General features: G+C 45.7%; 1 protein-coding gene across 7 annotated transcripts in view; it reads left to right on the top strand.

Annotated features, from left to right (window-relative positions):
- The window catches only part of LOC127587261 (uncharacterized), a 47048-nt gene extending 32320 nt beyond the window's left edge, over positions 1–14728 (top strand). For 5 of the 7 annotated variants that reach the window (XM_052045548.1, XM_052045550.1, XM_052045549.1 and 2 more), the window contains 5 exons: positions 638–719; positions 3222–3584; positions 11460–11580; positions 12925–13045; positions 14085–14728. In XM_052045548.1, the coding sequence (XP_051901508.1) occupies positions 680–719; positions 3222–3584; positions 11460–11580; positions 12925–13045; positions 14085–14201 (762 nt within the window). In that variant the 5' untranslated portion in view covers positions 638–679 and the 3' untranslated portion in view covers positions 14202–14728. Of the gene's footprint in view, positions 1–227; positions 361–637; positions 720–3221; positions 3585–11459; positions 11581–12924; positions 13046–14084 lie in introns of those variants that run through there. The other 2 variants (XM_052045554.1, XM_052045555.1) reach the window with 2 other exon arrangements.
- The last annotated feature ends 233 nt before the right edge of the window (positions 14729–14961 follow it).

The raw sequence follows: 14961 nt of genomic DNA, 5'->3' as shown, positions 1-14961 counted from the left end.
CCTCATTGGAGGATGAGACGTTGGCCTGGAGAGCATTGGGGAGAGTGGAGGTTTCAAAGGCAGGTTTAAATAGCTGATGCAGGGCCAGGGTGGGGCCACGTAACAAGGACGCAGGCAGGCTTGGTAGAGGGGCTCAGGGCTCAGGATCTGATAGGACACCAAATGGCAACAAAGCAGAGCGAGTAACCTATTGGCCTTTACAAGCTACAAACCTGGGAGGGTTAACATAGAGACCTGCTGCACATTTAGCTCTGTGCTGGCAACTGTGCTAAATATACAGCAGCCCAGAGTCAGTGTTGAAGTGCAAGATGGTGCAGTGAGATTAACCTGCTCAAGCAGCAGGACAACAGATTGAGCAGGGTATGGTATGAACTGCAGAGCTCCATCTAGCCAGTCCATTATCAGTACCACCGTGGTCGGCTGTCTCTTGCGGGAACAGACACAGTTAGTGTATTTATGAACGAGAGTGTGTGATTGTGCATGAGTGCGATTCTTTGTGATTATGTGCATCACTGTGGGAGTATGTGTGAGGATGTTTCTGCTGATAACTGTTTGTGTTCATCACGATTAATGTGTCTGAACCTTTGAGAGTTGTCAGGCAGGAGGAGAGGTCTCCCTAAACTATCCTCTCTTCCAGACCCCGACAGCGGGAAACCGACAGAATATCTGGGATCGGACAATGATCAGGAGATTGTGTTTCTGCGTGTCACTTCTCCAAGGTACTGTCGACAGCAGCTCGGACATGTTTAGGGCTGACGGTCTTTGCACAAGGTCATTCTCATTCTCAGTGAGCTGTGATGGGCACTTGACTTCAGCAAAGACCCAGTGAACTAACTTGCATCGAGCGTGCTGCACTGCTTGCTGCTCAGTTCTCCAGTTCAGCAACCTTCATTTTTTCATCCCGGTTTTCACAACCCTTGAACCGTCCCGATCTCTGTAACTCCCTCCAGTCCCCACATCCCCTGATCTCCATCACTCTGCCATTGCTGTAGAACATGGAACATAGAAAAGTACAGCGCAATACAGGCCCTTCGGCCCACAATGTTGTGCCGACCTTTAAACCTCACCTAAGACTATCTAACCCCTTCCTCCCACATATCCCTCTATCTTAAATTCCTCCATATGCTTATCCAGTAATCTCTCGAATTTGACCAATGTACCTGCCTCCACCCCCACCCCAGGCAGCGCATTCCACGCCCCAACCACTCTCTGGGTAAAAAACCTTCCTCTGATATCTCCCTTGAACTTCCCACACATTACTTTAAAGCCATGCCCTCTTGTATTGAGCATTGGTGCCCTGGGAAAGAGGCGCTGGCTGTCCACTCTATCTATTCCTCTTAATATTTCATACACCTCTATCATGTCTCCTCTCATCCTCCAACTCTCCAAAGAGTAAAGCCCTAGCTCCTTTAGTCTCTCCTCATAATGCATACTCTCGAAACCAGGTAGCATCCTGGTAAATCTGCTCTGCACCCTTTCTAACACCTCCACATCCTTCCTATAATGAGGCGACCAGAACTGGACACAGTACTCTAAGTGTGGTCTAACCAGAGTTTTGTAGAGCTGCATCATTACCTCACGGCTCTTAAACTCGATCCCTCGACTTATGAAAGCTAACACCCCATAAGCTTACTTAACCACCCTATCCACCTGTGAGGCAACTTTCAGGGATCTGTGGATATGGACCCCCAGATCCCTCTGGTCCTCCACACTACCAAGAATCCTGCCATTAACTGTCTGGTCCAGAAGCTTTGGATTTTCCTCCCTGAACCATTCTGCCTCTCTCTTGTTGAAGGTCCCTTTCAAAACCGACCATTGTACCCTCAACTGAAACATCTCCTTAGGTACTTGAAACCTGGAGGGGGAAAGAGGCCAGGACTGGAAGTGCGTAGAGGTCTGAATTTCACAGACAAGTCCCCACGACTGCAACAGGGTAGAGTTTGGAACAGACAGGTCATTCAGCCCTCATTCTTACCTTGGAACCATAACCAGCAGCAAAAATAACCAAAAGAACTTGAAACTAACGGAAGCTGTACCCAAGTGTCAAAGCAGCCTTTGATCTGCTGTGTGGTTCATTTTACAACATCAGACAATGTTACAACAAAGGAGGCCATTTACTCCCATCTTGCCTGCCAATATTTAAGGATCTGTCCCGTTTGCCCCTGGCCATGGAAGTTTATCCAAAAATAATTATCTATGTTCCCTTTGCAAGTCTTACATAAAACAGGACAGCACAGGACAGGGCTATTGGCCCACAATGTTGGTGCTGACCATGATGCCGAATTAAACTGAACCTATCTGCCTGCATATGATCCATATTCCTCCATTCCCTGCACATTCATATGCCTGTCTAAATGTGTCTTAAAAGCCATTAACATGTCTACTTCACCACCACCCCTGGCAGCACGTTCCAGGCACCTACAACTCTTTCTGCCCATCTCCTTTAAACTTTCCCCCTCTCACCTTTAGTAGTTGATACTTCTACCCTGGGAAAATGATTCTATCAGCCTTGTTGATGCCTCTCATAGATTTATGAACCTCTATCAGGTCACCCCTGCGACACTCCAGGTAAAACGATCTGTGTTTGTCCAACCTCTCCTTGTAGCTGATACTCTCCAGTCCGGGCAGCATCCTGGTGAACCTCTCCAAAGCCTCCATGCCCTTCCTGTCATGGGGTGACCAGAACTGCACCCAATACTCCAAATGCAGCCTAACAAGGCCACATCTCCTCAAACACATATCCAGGTTCTCTTTAATTCTGGTGAGGGTTCCTGCCACTACCACCCTTCCAGGCAGTGAGCCCCAGACCAGCCCACCCTCTGGATGAAAACATTTAATCTCATTTCACCTCTAATCTTCCCGTCAAATACTTTAAATTTACTCTGCTGGTTTTTTGACCCCTCAGCTAAAGGCACTTCCTGTTAATCTGGACCTCTCATAATTTTATATACATCAGTTAAGTCTCTGCTTAGCCTTCTCTGTTATAAAGAAAATACTCTTACTTTACCCCATCTTTCCTGGTAGCTATAATCTCCTGCCTGGGCAGCATCTTTGTGAATCTCCTTCACACTCCCTGCAGCGTAGTCACATCTTTCCTCTATGTAGTATCCAAATTGTGGATATATGCAGCTCCAAAAATGCTCAAAGTCCAGTTTCTACACAATTGGGTCTCAGAGACCTAAAAATCATCCAGTATCAAATAGTGTTCCTTCTCTCCTCAGCTGTAGTGTCGGAAGAGTGGAGAGCTAACACTCCACAAGATGTGACAGCGCAGAGGGGTTTGTGTGCCCAGATTTCGTGCCTCTACAGTTATCCATCACGTCTGGCAAATGAACCGCGGAAAGCCCTCTGGATCAAAGGTGAAAAGTGGGGCCATCCGGATATAGTCTTTCACTCCAGGGATCACTATCGAGAGATCCCGAGATTTCGCCATCGGACCTGGCTGTCTGGAGACCTGAAAGACGGCGATTGTTCCCTGATAATAAACGACGTCACAAGGGAAGATGACGGTCATTATCATTTCAGAATTGAATTCAACAAATATAATTACAGTTACTTCCCTGCAACACAGCTCCACGTTTCTGGTAAGTACTCTGTGTGACAGCTGAGGTTTAGCAGGGAACACAAGGTAAACTGTGCTGGTGATCTGTCAGCACAAACCACACAGTGTCCGATTATATTGCAGCTACATAGGACCCTGGTCAGACCCCACTTGGAGCACTGTGCTCAGTTCTGGTGGCCTCACTACAGGAAGGATGTGGAAACCATAGAAAGGGTGCAGAGGAGATTTACAAGGATGCTGCCTGGATTGGGGAACATGACTTATGAAAACAGGTTGAGTGAACTCATCCTTTTCTCCTTGGAGCGACAGAGGATGAGGGGGGACCTGATAGAGGTGTATAAGATGATGAGAGGCATTGATCGTGTGGATAGTCAGAGGCTTTTCCCCAGGGCTGAAATGGTTGCCACAAGAGGACACAGGTTTAAGGTGCTGGGGAGTAGGTACAGAGGAGATGTCAGGGGTATGTTTTTTACTCAGAGAGTGGTGAGTGAGGGGAATGGGCTGCCGGCAACGGTGGTGGAGGCGGATACGATAGGGTCTTTTAAGAGACTGTTGGATAGGTACATGGAGCTGAGAAAAATAGAGGGCTATGGGTAAGCCTAGTAATTTCTAAGGTCGGCACAGCTTTGTGGGCCGAAGGGCCTGAATTGTGCTGTAGGTTTTCTATGTTCTATGTTCCATATTCTATCCGTCCCTGGCTTTCCAAACCCTGGCAAAGCTTCCAATCCAGTCACACTACAACTCTGATGTTTCTTTCATCATCATTGATAACGTCTTAACAACATCCAGCAATGTTTCAGGTTATCAGCCCCTATAAATCTCACTAATTACACATAGATATAAGGAAGACTTGAGTCTAAAATACTGAGCACAAGCTCTGGATGTTACAAAGTGCTTAACAGCTCATAAGATGACTCTGCTGTACAGTAGGGATACTTTCCACTTGTTGGGGTAAACTACAGCTCCAGCAACTCTCGGGAGGCTGTCTACCATCTCGCCCTAATCACTCAGTACCTGCCCACCGTCACCATCCATAGAATGCACCGCAGTTACTCACCTGGGCTACTCCAACAGCTCCTCCCAAATCCACACTCTCAACCACCAAGGTGGACAATGACAGCAGGTGTGGAGCGACACTGCCACCTGAAGGATCATCTCCAAACTGCACACTTTTCTGACCTTGGAAATAATCTGCCATTATATCTTCATCACTGGGTCCAAATCCTGGAACTCTCCCTAACAGCACTGTGGGAACTTTTCCTACATGGGTTGGAGCAGTTCATGAATACAAGAAGCTTTAAAAAAAATGATGGTTCATAGTAAGGTTCCAGCAAACATTAGACATTTGTTGCATGTGCGGGCTGAGACTGACGCAAATCCTCTCTGTTCTGCCAGTGCCAGGGATTAATTTAGGATTCGGCACAATCTCTGATCGAGTGGTAAGCAACTGAGTTCTGAGCTGTGACTCATTTCTCCACTCTGACTGAGCGGGTCAGAAAAGTGGCAAATACGATATAATCCAGAAAGGTAATGCATTTAGAAAGGTGCATCAAGGCAAGGGAGTGCATGCTAAATTGGTGTAGAGGAACAGAGGGCTTTTGATTGTCCACAGATCTTTAAAGGGTGCAGGGTAAGTTAATCAGATGGTTAAGAAGGTTAGTAGGATGTTCTCCTTTATTAGCTGAGGCACAGAATAAAGGAACATAGAAGTTACGCCAGAACTGCATACAGTACGAGTTAGGCCAGAGGTGGGGTACTGTGTCCAGTTCTGGTCACCACAAAGATGTGATTGCGCTGGAGATGAAGCAGAGGAGATCAAGGAAGAGGTTGGCAGGACTGGAAGACTTTAGCTATGAGGAGTGACTGGTTGTCCTCGTGTACCATTTGCTGTGAATAAACACGGTGTAGCAGGGAATAAGGCAGGAATTGATACGTTGACCTTTGCAGCAAGAGGATTTGAGTACAGAAATAGGGATAGCTTGCTCTAATTGTACGCAGCCTTGAGTATTCAATGCAGTTTTGGTCTCCTTATCCAAGGAACGATGTTCTTGCCATGGGAGGAGTGGAGCGAGGCTTCATCAGACTGACTCCTGGGATGGCAGGACTGATTTGTGAAGAGACTTTGCATCAATTAGGCTTATGTTCACTGGAGTTTAGAATAAGAGAACCTCATGGAAACTGAGAAAATTCTAATAGGACTAGTTAGACAAAATGCAGGAAGGCGTTCCCAATGACAAGGGGATTTGGGACAAGGGGTCACAGTGTAGGGATAAAGGGGTAAGCCATTTAGAATTGAGATGAGGAGATGTGAACTTATGGAATGCCCTACAGGAAGAAATCAAAGCCAAATCATGAAAAATATTCAAGGAAGAGTCAGACAAGAGGGATCAAGGGAAATGTGGAGATAGTCCAGGCAGAATATGAATTTGGATTAACAGCCTTGGTCACATTGAATGGTGCAGCAAGCTCGAAAGACCCAAAGGCTTACTCTTGCTCCTACTTTCTATGATAGGCTGGAGTCGTTTTCTTTGAAACAGTGGGCGTGAGGGGAGATTTAGTTGAGGTGCATGAAGTTTGAGGGTGAAGACTAAAGGAGCTGGGGCTTTACTCTCTGGAGAGGAGGAGGATGAGGGAAGACATGATAGAGGTGTACAAAATATTAAGAGGAATAGATAGAGTGGACAGCCAGCGCCTCTTTCCCAGGGCACCAATGCTCAATACAAGAGGGCATGGCTTTAAGGTAATGGGTGGGAAGTTCAAGGGAGATGTCAGAGGGAGGTTTTTCACCCAGAGAGTGGTTGGGGCATGGAATGCGCTGCCTGGGGTGGTGATGGAGGCTGATACATTGATCAAGTTCAAGAGATTGTTAGATAAGCATAGGGAGGAACTTAAGATGGAGGGACATGTGGGAGGAAGGGGTTAGATAGTCTTAGGAGTGGTTTGAAGGTCGGCACAACATTGTGGGCCGAAGGGCCTGTGTTGTGCTGTACTGTTCTATGGTTCTAAGACAGAGTACATCAAATGGAGCTAACTCCCTTAGCTAAGCAGATAAAGACCAGTTGGCACAGAATTAAACCAATTAGTTAAGGGACTAGAGGTGAGTTGAGTAAAGATACTTTCACACGGAGAGAGATGGATGTCTGAAACTCGCTGCTTGAAAACCTGGTGCGGGCAGGAATTCTCACCACGTTTACACAGAACTTCCAAAACTATGACCTGCAGGGCTACTCATCCAATGTTGGGGTTAACTACGACACAGTGAATGGGAGGGCCCTGGGGAGTGTTGTTGAAGAGAGAGAGACCTTGGCTACAAAGTACATTGATTCTTGAACATGAGGACACACCAAGACAGGGTGCTGAGGAGGGTGTATGGCATGCTTGTCTTCATTGGCCAAGGCATTGAGTGTAAGATTTGGGATGTCTTGTTATAGTTGGACAAAATGCTGGCTTGCCCACACTTAGAGTAGTAAGAGTCCATGTTTATTGTCATAGGCATATGTACCCAAGGTACAAATGCCATGAAAATTAGCTTTTTTGCAGCAGGAGCATCACTGTACATTACAAGCATTATGTGGATTTCTGGTCACCACACTAAATGAAGGACATGATTCTGCCAGAGAGGGTGCAGGAAAGATTCACCAGGATGTTGCCTGGATTGGAGGGCGTGAGTTATTGGGAGAGATTGGATAAGTTAGTTCTATTTTCTCTGGAGAGAAGGAGGCTGAGAAGTGACATGATAGAGGTATATAAAATTATGAGAGGCATAGATAGGGTAGACTGCCAGTATCTGTTTCCCGTGGTGTGGGGTGTCTGAAACTAGAGCACATAGCTTTAAGGTGAGGGGGTGGAGGTTTAAAAGGGATCTGAAGGGTAAATTTTTCACAGAGAGAATAGTTGGTGTCTGGGAAGAGCTGCCAGAGGAGGTGGTGGTGGCCGGAACAATAACCACAACATTTGAGAGACATTTGGACAGATAATTGAATGAGCAGGGCACAGAGGGATATGGAATTAATGCAGGCAAGTGGTGTTCGTGTAGATAGATGTGATGGCCGGTATAGATGTGATAGAACGTAGAACAGAACAGCACAGTACAGAACAGGCCCTTCGGCCCACAATGTTGTGCTGACACAGCTATTGCCTCCTGCCTACTATTTTCCTCTCATTCATGTGCCCATCCAAGCCCCTCTTAAAAGCGATGGGCTGTATCACTCAGTGACTCTGTGGATGGTGGGGTTTACCCGCCAAGGTCTTTTCTGACCAGCACAGACACGATGGACTAAATGACCTTGTGTATTGTAAGGTTTCTGGCATTTTATGATTCTGTGAGTAACTTGGTAAATTCAAGATGCCAGAATTAAAACACAGTCACTGTCATTCTGCCAGTTATGAAGGAAGTATTGGTGCTTTCAGAACTACAGACTCCTTCCCCATCAACACAGCTTTCAATTCCTTGCTCCTGTAGGGGCCGACTTCAACTTTCCCTGCTTACTAGGGAAAACTGTTCCTCCTGAATTTTCAGTTAGATTTCTCAGAGACTCATTGTATTGATGGCCCTTAATTGGAGATATCTTCTCTGCATCTTCCCTACCGTGCCCCTTCATAATTGGTATTGGTTTATTATTGTCACTTGTACCGAGGTACAGTGAAAAACTTGTCTTTGCATACCGATCGTACAGGACATTTCATTACACAGTGCAGTTACATTGGGTTAATACAGAGTGCATTGAGGTAGTACAGGTAAAAACAATAACAGTACAGAGTAAAGTGTCACAGCTACAGAGAAAGTGCAGTGCAATAAGGTGCAACATCACAACAAGGTAGATCGTGAGGTCAGAGTCCATCTCATCGTATAAGGGAACCGTTCAATAGTCTTATCACAGTGGGGTAGAAGCTGTCCTTAAGCCTGATGGTACGTGCCCTCAGGCTCCTGTATCTTCTACCTAATTTTAAAGGTCTCAGTATGTTCATCCCTCAAACTTCTCCTTTCGAATGAACCCTGGCCCGTACAACCTGCCCTGATTGATATACCCGCCCTGTTCAGATATCGCCCTTGCATACGTCCTTTCTCTTGTGGGACTGGGATTTCTCTCTGAACTGATGCATTGGTGATGTTTATCTGAAAGGATCCATTTCTCTGTGTGTTAGATTTCACAGACAAACCACTCGATATTCCCCTGCTGAAATGGTTGAAGGAAAGCCTGGGGAATTAATCTGCACCTTCAACACCACGTGTAATGGAACGCACCTACCTTAACCTGGGGTCACTCCACTGATGTACCACCGCCAGTCTCAAGCAGCGTAACTCAGCGAGGAAACACTCTGACATACACTTCTGCTCTGACCCTGACCCCAGAGCTCAAACATCACGGGCAAAATCTTACCTGCAGAGTCAGATACCCATCTGTTTCATCGGAGCAGACCCTCACACTAACTGTGCAGTGTAAGTATGGAGATTGTTTATTGTACCTGAACAGCAATGTACCACATTGTACAAGAGCAGCAATGTTGTACACAACAAGATACCCCAACTACTCTGTAAGTTTGACAGAACCATCTGATCTTTACTGATGTATATTGGTCAGGACACTGGGGACGGAGGACTGTCCTACAATCTTCTATCTCAAGCTAAGATGATAGCACTGCCTCAGATTAATGTCATAGAATCAAGCAGCATAAAAATATTTCCTTTGACCCACCACGACTTTGCTGACCATCAAGTATCTATCTCGATTAAGACCATTCAATCATCTTGGTCCATAAGCCGATTGTGCCTTGGCAATTCAAGTGCTTATCCAGATGCTAACTGATCTGTTTTTGGAAACCTGCCTCCAACGCCCTCTCAGGCTGCACATTTCAGGCTTAATAATCACCCACTGGGTGAAAACAAATCTTCCTCAGGTCCCCTCGACATTTCTTACTCTTCACCTTAAATTTATGCCCTCACGTCCTAAACATCTCTGCCATGGGGAATAGTTTCTTACGATCTACTCCTCTCATAATTTGATATACCCCTTCAGCCTTCACTTCTCAAGAGAAACACACACAGCCCTGTCTAGTCTCATATCTAAAACACTCTATCCTAGTGAATCTCTTCTGCAGCCTCTCCAGTGTGGTGAGCATAACTGCACAAAATATTCCAGTTCTGGCCTAACCAATGTTTTATAATGTTGGACCAAGACGACCTTGACTTTTATTTTTATGGTTTGGCTAATGAAGACAAGGAACCCGTACACCTTGTCGATCTACCTCGTTGTGACCTTGCACCTTATTGCACTGCACTTTCTCTGTAGCTGTGACACTTTACTCTGTACTGTTATTGTTTTTACCTGTACTACCTCAATGCACTCCGTACTAACCCAATGTAACTGCACTGTGTAATGAATTGACCTGTACGATCGGTTTTCAAGACAAGTTTTTCACTGGACCTCGATAGAAGTGACAATAATAAACCAATCCCAATACCTCTTCACCATCTTACTTTACTGTGCTGCCAGCTTCATGGATCTTTGGACTTGTGCACCAAAGGGACATCTCAGCTTAAAACAGCAACACAGTGCATTGGGATTGCTGACTTTTTCACTACCCCCAGAGGCATACTCCCTGTCCCTTCCTCAGTTTTGTCATAAAGCTACTTCCTTAACTGTATGCTTAGTGACAAAGAAACTTGCACTGATATCAGACCTTCTCTGATCCCAGATTTCAGCCACACAACCAATGTACAGTTACCGATCTTTATTTGCCTTTAGATTATCCAAGGAACCTCTCAATCACTACCCAACAGTGTAGACAATTCTTCAGTCAGTATAAGGGAAGGGAATCTTCTGTACTTTCCAGAGTTTTCCAGCCTAATCTGACATGGTGACACTTTGGTGTTACACTGAACAGAACAGCTTCCAGCAAAGAGCGTCCTCATATGACACCCCAGCTTGCTGGAATTTATCAGTGTGTGGCGGAGAATCAATGTGAAACAGCAGAGAGGCCCATAACCCTCACTGTGGAATGCAAATGCACACAGCCAGCCATAGCTCTCTAAGTACAAATGCAGATTCCAGAAGTTGCTGAAAGCTTTGGACATTAATTTTGACTAACCCATGGACTCTGACCTCACGATCTACCTCTTTGTGACCTTGCACCTTATTGCACTGCATTTTCTCTGTAGCTGTGACACTTTACTCTGTACTGTTATTGTTTTTACCTGTACTACATCAATACACTCTGTACTAACCCAATGTAACTGCACTGTGTACTGAATTGACCTGTACGATCAGTATGCAAGACAAGTTTTTCACTGTACCATCGGAACCGAGTGACAATAATAAACCAATACTAAATACAATACAATCATGGCTACCTTTTACCTTGGAGACACTTTTTTACATTAATCTTATACCTCTTATTATTAAAATAATCTAATCCACCTGTGTATTGAAAAAAAGCTCAGCAATCTTCCTAAGATTCACATGCTCTGGGTGATGGAATTTCTTCTTAGTCCAGTATGGCCAACCCTGTATTCTAACTCTGATTTCTGGTTCCGGACACCACAGCCAAGGGAAACATCAACTTCATATCTACCCTGATGTCAAGCCCGATAAGAGTCATGACTGACATTGCACAAACCCCGAACGTTGGCGAACACTATCTTTCCACTGCAGCATCTCATGAACCATTCCCAAATAAGATTTTTGCATTTGCAGTGTCTACTGTGCTCTGTGATATACCTCTTCTCAATGTCTCATGGGATCTATTACAAACAATCCGACTGGGTTTGAGTGCACTGGGATCATTTGCCTGTGTCCTTCCACAGCTGAAGGGCCAGAAATGGATCTTACCGATGGTGAGCCTGAGTTTTATGGAGCAGAGCACTAATTAACACTAATAACTATCTCACCTCTAACAGCAACAGGGCGAAGGTTGCAGGAAAGTCTGGTCATTCTGTTGGCTGCTGCAGGGGTTGTCTTCCTGATCATCTCATCAGCTGTGATCTGCCTCATTCTCAAGGCCCGACAGAGAACGGACAGGTTGGTGTCTGAACCACATCCACGTCCCCGAGAGCTCTTCCAGTCCTGAAACCTGCTTCATTCTTGCATCGTGATTATCCCCAGTTTGCCTCATTCTCCCATTAGCCTTCATTTGCCTGGCCTCCAAAGCTCTGGAATTCCCTCCCTAATCCTCTTCGCCTTGCTCTGCAATGACTAAACTTCTGGGTCACTTTAGCACAGTGGCTACAGAACTGGACTTGCAGCCAGGTTTCTGGACCATGAATCCAGAGACATGTTTGAATCCCTCCCCTCCCCCGTCCCTCCTCCACCACACCCCTCCCTCCCCAACATGAATTTTAAAAAAACTTGTAATGCTTATGGTAACCAAGGGATTGTCATCAAAATCTACAGCATTCATATATGTCCTTCAGGGAAAGAAATCTGCCGACCTCAACTGCAGTGACTCCAGACTCCAACGTGGTTGGTTCCAAACTTCCTACTCAATTCTGGGACAAATAGGGATGATAATAAGTGCTGGTGTCAAGTAAATAAGTAAAAATATCCACCCCTAACATTTCTTTATGTGGTTCCAAATCATACTTCTTATTCATTTACATTCTTATGAAGCTCTCGGGATGGTTAGCTACATGAAAGATGTGGATTTAATTCTAGTTCTTGTTGAAATACAAGCCCAGACAACAAAGACATTGAGGCTGAGAAAGGTCCTCACAGTTTGCACTCCGTTTCCTTGACATCCTTGACAGGGCAGAATTACATGGTCAGACCCCACTTGGAGTACCGTGCTCAGTTCTGGTCGCCTCACTACAGGAAGGATGTGGAAGCCATAGAAAGGGTGCAGAGGAGATTTACAAGGATGTTGCCTGGATTGGGGAGCATGCCTTATGAAAACAGGTTGAGTGAACTCGGCCCTCTCTCCTTGGAGCGACAAAGGATGAGGGGTGACCTGATAGAGGTGTATAAGATGATGAGAGGCATTGATCGTGTGGATAGTCAGAGGCTTTTCCCCAGGGCTGAAATGGTGGCCACAAGAGGACACAGGTTTAAGGTCCTGGGGAGTAGGTACGGAGGAGATGTCAGGGGTAAGTTTTTTACTCAGAGAGTGGTGAATGTGTGGAATGGGCTGCCGGCAACGGTGGTGGAGGCGGATACGATAGGGTCTTTTAAGAGACTTTTGGATAGGTACATGGATCTTAGAAAAATAGAGGGCTATGGGTAAGCCTAGTAATTTCTTAGGTAGGGACAGCTTTGTGGGCCTGAATTGTGCTGTAGGTTTTCTATGTTCTATCTAAAATCAGATGCAGAAATTTCCCCATAAACAAACATTTCTGCAACTGATAAATTTGCCTTCATCTCTACCATTAGGCCACCAGGGGATGCGTCAAGACCTGCGTCAGAACACAACTCAGGAATCATGCCTATGAGAGAGAGACACAAGCCGGATGGACATTATGAAACACATCAGGCACGGTCTGAAATGGCCCAGGTAACAACCATCTCAAGTGATGCCTGTGTGGCAATTATTCCTTACACGATGGGCAAACAAACACAAGCCAGTCTAAACAGCTCCAGTTACCACATATTGAAAAATCACAATCAAACCCAAGACAGCTTGGGATCAACAACCCCTCCAGAAGTAGAGCAGTCCCTCAGCAATGCCCCACCACACATAAGAAATCTCTCAGTACTGCCCTGGAAGGATTTGCTTTGTTTTTTTTGGGCTTAATGCACAGTGGGTGTGTCTTAAACCGGAACCCCACTCTTGAGGGGCAGAACTGTGTTCCTCACTGAATGATGCAGCTCTACAAAACTCCTGTTAGACCACACTTAGAGTACAGAGTCCAGTTCTGGTTGCCTCATTATAGGAAGGATGTGGAAGCGTTAGAAAGGGTGCAGAGGAGATTTACCAGGATGCTGCCTGGTTTCGAGAGTATGCATTATGAGGAGAGACTAAGGGAGCGAGGGCTTTACTCTTTGGAGAGGAGGAGGATGAGGCGAGACGTGATAGAGGTGTACAAAATATTAAGAGGAATAGATAGAGTGGACAGCCAGCGCCTCTTTCCCAGGGCACCAATGCTCAATACAAGAGGGCATGGCTTTAAAGTAATGGGTGGGAAGTTCAAGGGAGATATCAGAGGGAGGTTTTTTACCCAGAGAGTGGTTGGGGCGTGGAATGCGCTGCCTGGGGCGGTGCTGGAGGCAGGTACATTGGTCAAATTCAAGAGATTACTAGCTAAGCATATGGAGGAATTTAAAATAGAGGGATATGTGGGAGGAAGGGGTTAGATCGTCTTAGGCGAGGTTTAAAGGTCAGCACAACATTGTGGGCCGAAGGGCCTGTATTGTGCTGTACTGTTCTATGTTCTATGAACCCAGCTGTCACCTGAAGACCAAAATCACAAAATCAAATCCATCCTGATCAATAATCAACGGCACCAATCGAGGGTGGAATATTCTTTTGGGACTTGAACAAACCAAATCCCGATTCTGCGATGTCACTGTGCTCATTTCCATTCCTGTTACAGGAGAAAGCACAGAAGAATCCGGAAACCACACTGAACCATCAGATGAATCAACATCAAGGTGATGATATTTACGAAAACTGCAAGTTTGATGCGAGTTCCATATATGCAAATTTATAATTGGATCAAGAATCAAAAATGCATTCTCTGGAAATGGCACAGAAGAGTACATTTGAAATTCCACCTTACCTTCCAACGAATTCACCCGGCCAGAAACAGTTTCAATCTCCTTGCAAAAAATGCCACCACTGCAGAGAGCTCACATCATCAAGCAAGATCTGCTCAGGATCTTCTTTGCTTAGTTTAACACCGTGTCCTGCTTCAGGACAGTCCCTCACTGTTGGGGGAATCCTCTTCTCCAATGATTAATGTCTGTAGATGTCATTGGATTGTCCAGCATGACAGACTGTCCATGTTCTGTCTGATGTGTCAGGGGTTTGAGTTAATTTTTACTTTGTGTCTCACGTTGCAGTCTGTGAATGTTTAGATATTGTCCTGATATTGAGAGGTGGATTGGAGGGCAACGGGATCGGGGAGATGGGGATAATTTGGTGAAAATCTTCTGTTTTTTTTTCTGTGCAGTTTAGTTTTATGGTTGGATTGTGCTAGACCCAGCCAGTGGCATTCACCTCTCATGGGATGGGCAGGCACAGCAGTGTAGCGGTTAGCATAATGCTTTACAGCACCAGCAACCCGGGTTCAATTCCGGCCGCTGTCTGTAAGGAGTTTGTACGTTCTCCCCGTGTGACTGCGTGGGTTTCCTCCGGGTGCTCCGGTTTCCTCCCACATTCCAAAAGATGTATGGGTTAGGAAGTTGCGGGCGTGCTGTATTGGCGCTGAAAACGTGGCGACACTTGCGGGCTGCCCCCAGTACACTCTA

The sequence above is a fragment of the Pristis pectinata genome, chromosome 39 (genome assembly GCF_009764475.1).
Source record: "Pristis pectinata isolate sPriPec2 chromosome 39, sPriPec2.1.pri, whole genome shotgun sequence".
Taxonomy (NCBI): Eukaryota; Metazoa; Chordata; class Chondrichthyes; order Rhinopristiformes; family Pristidae; genus Pristis; species Pristis pectinata.
This window is presented reverse-complemented; position numbering and strand designations above follow the sequence as displayed.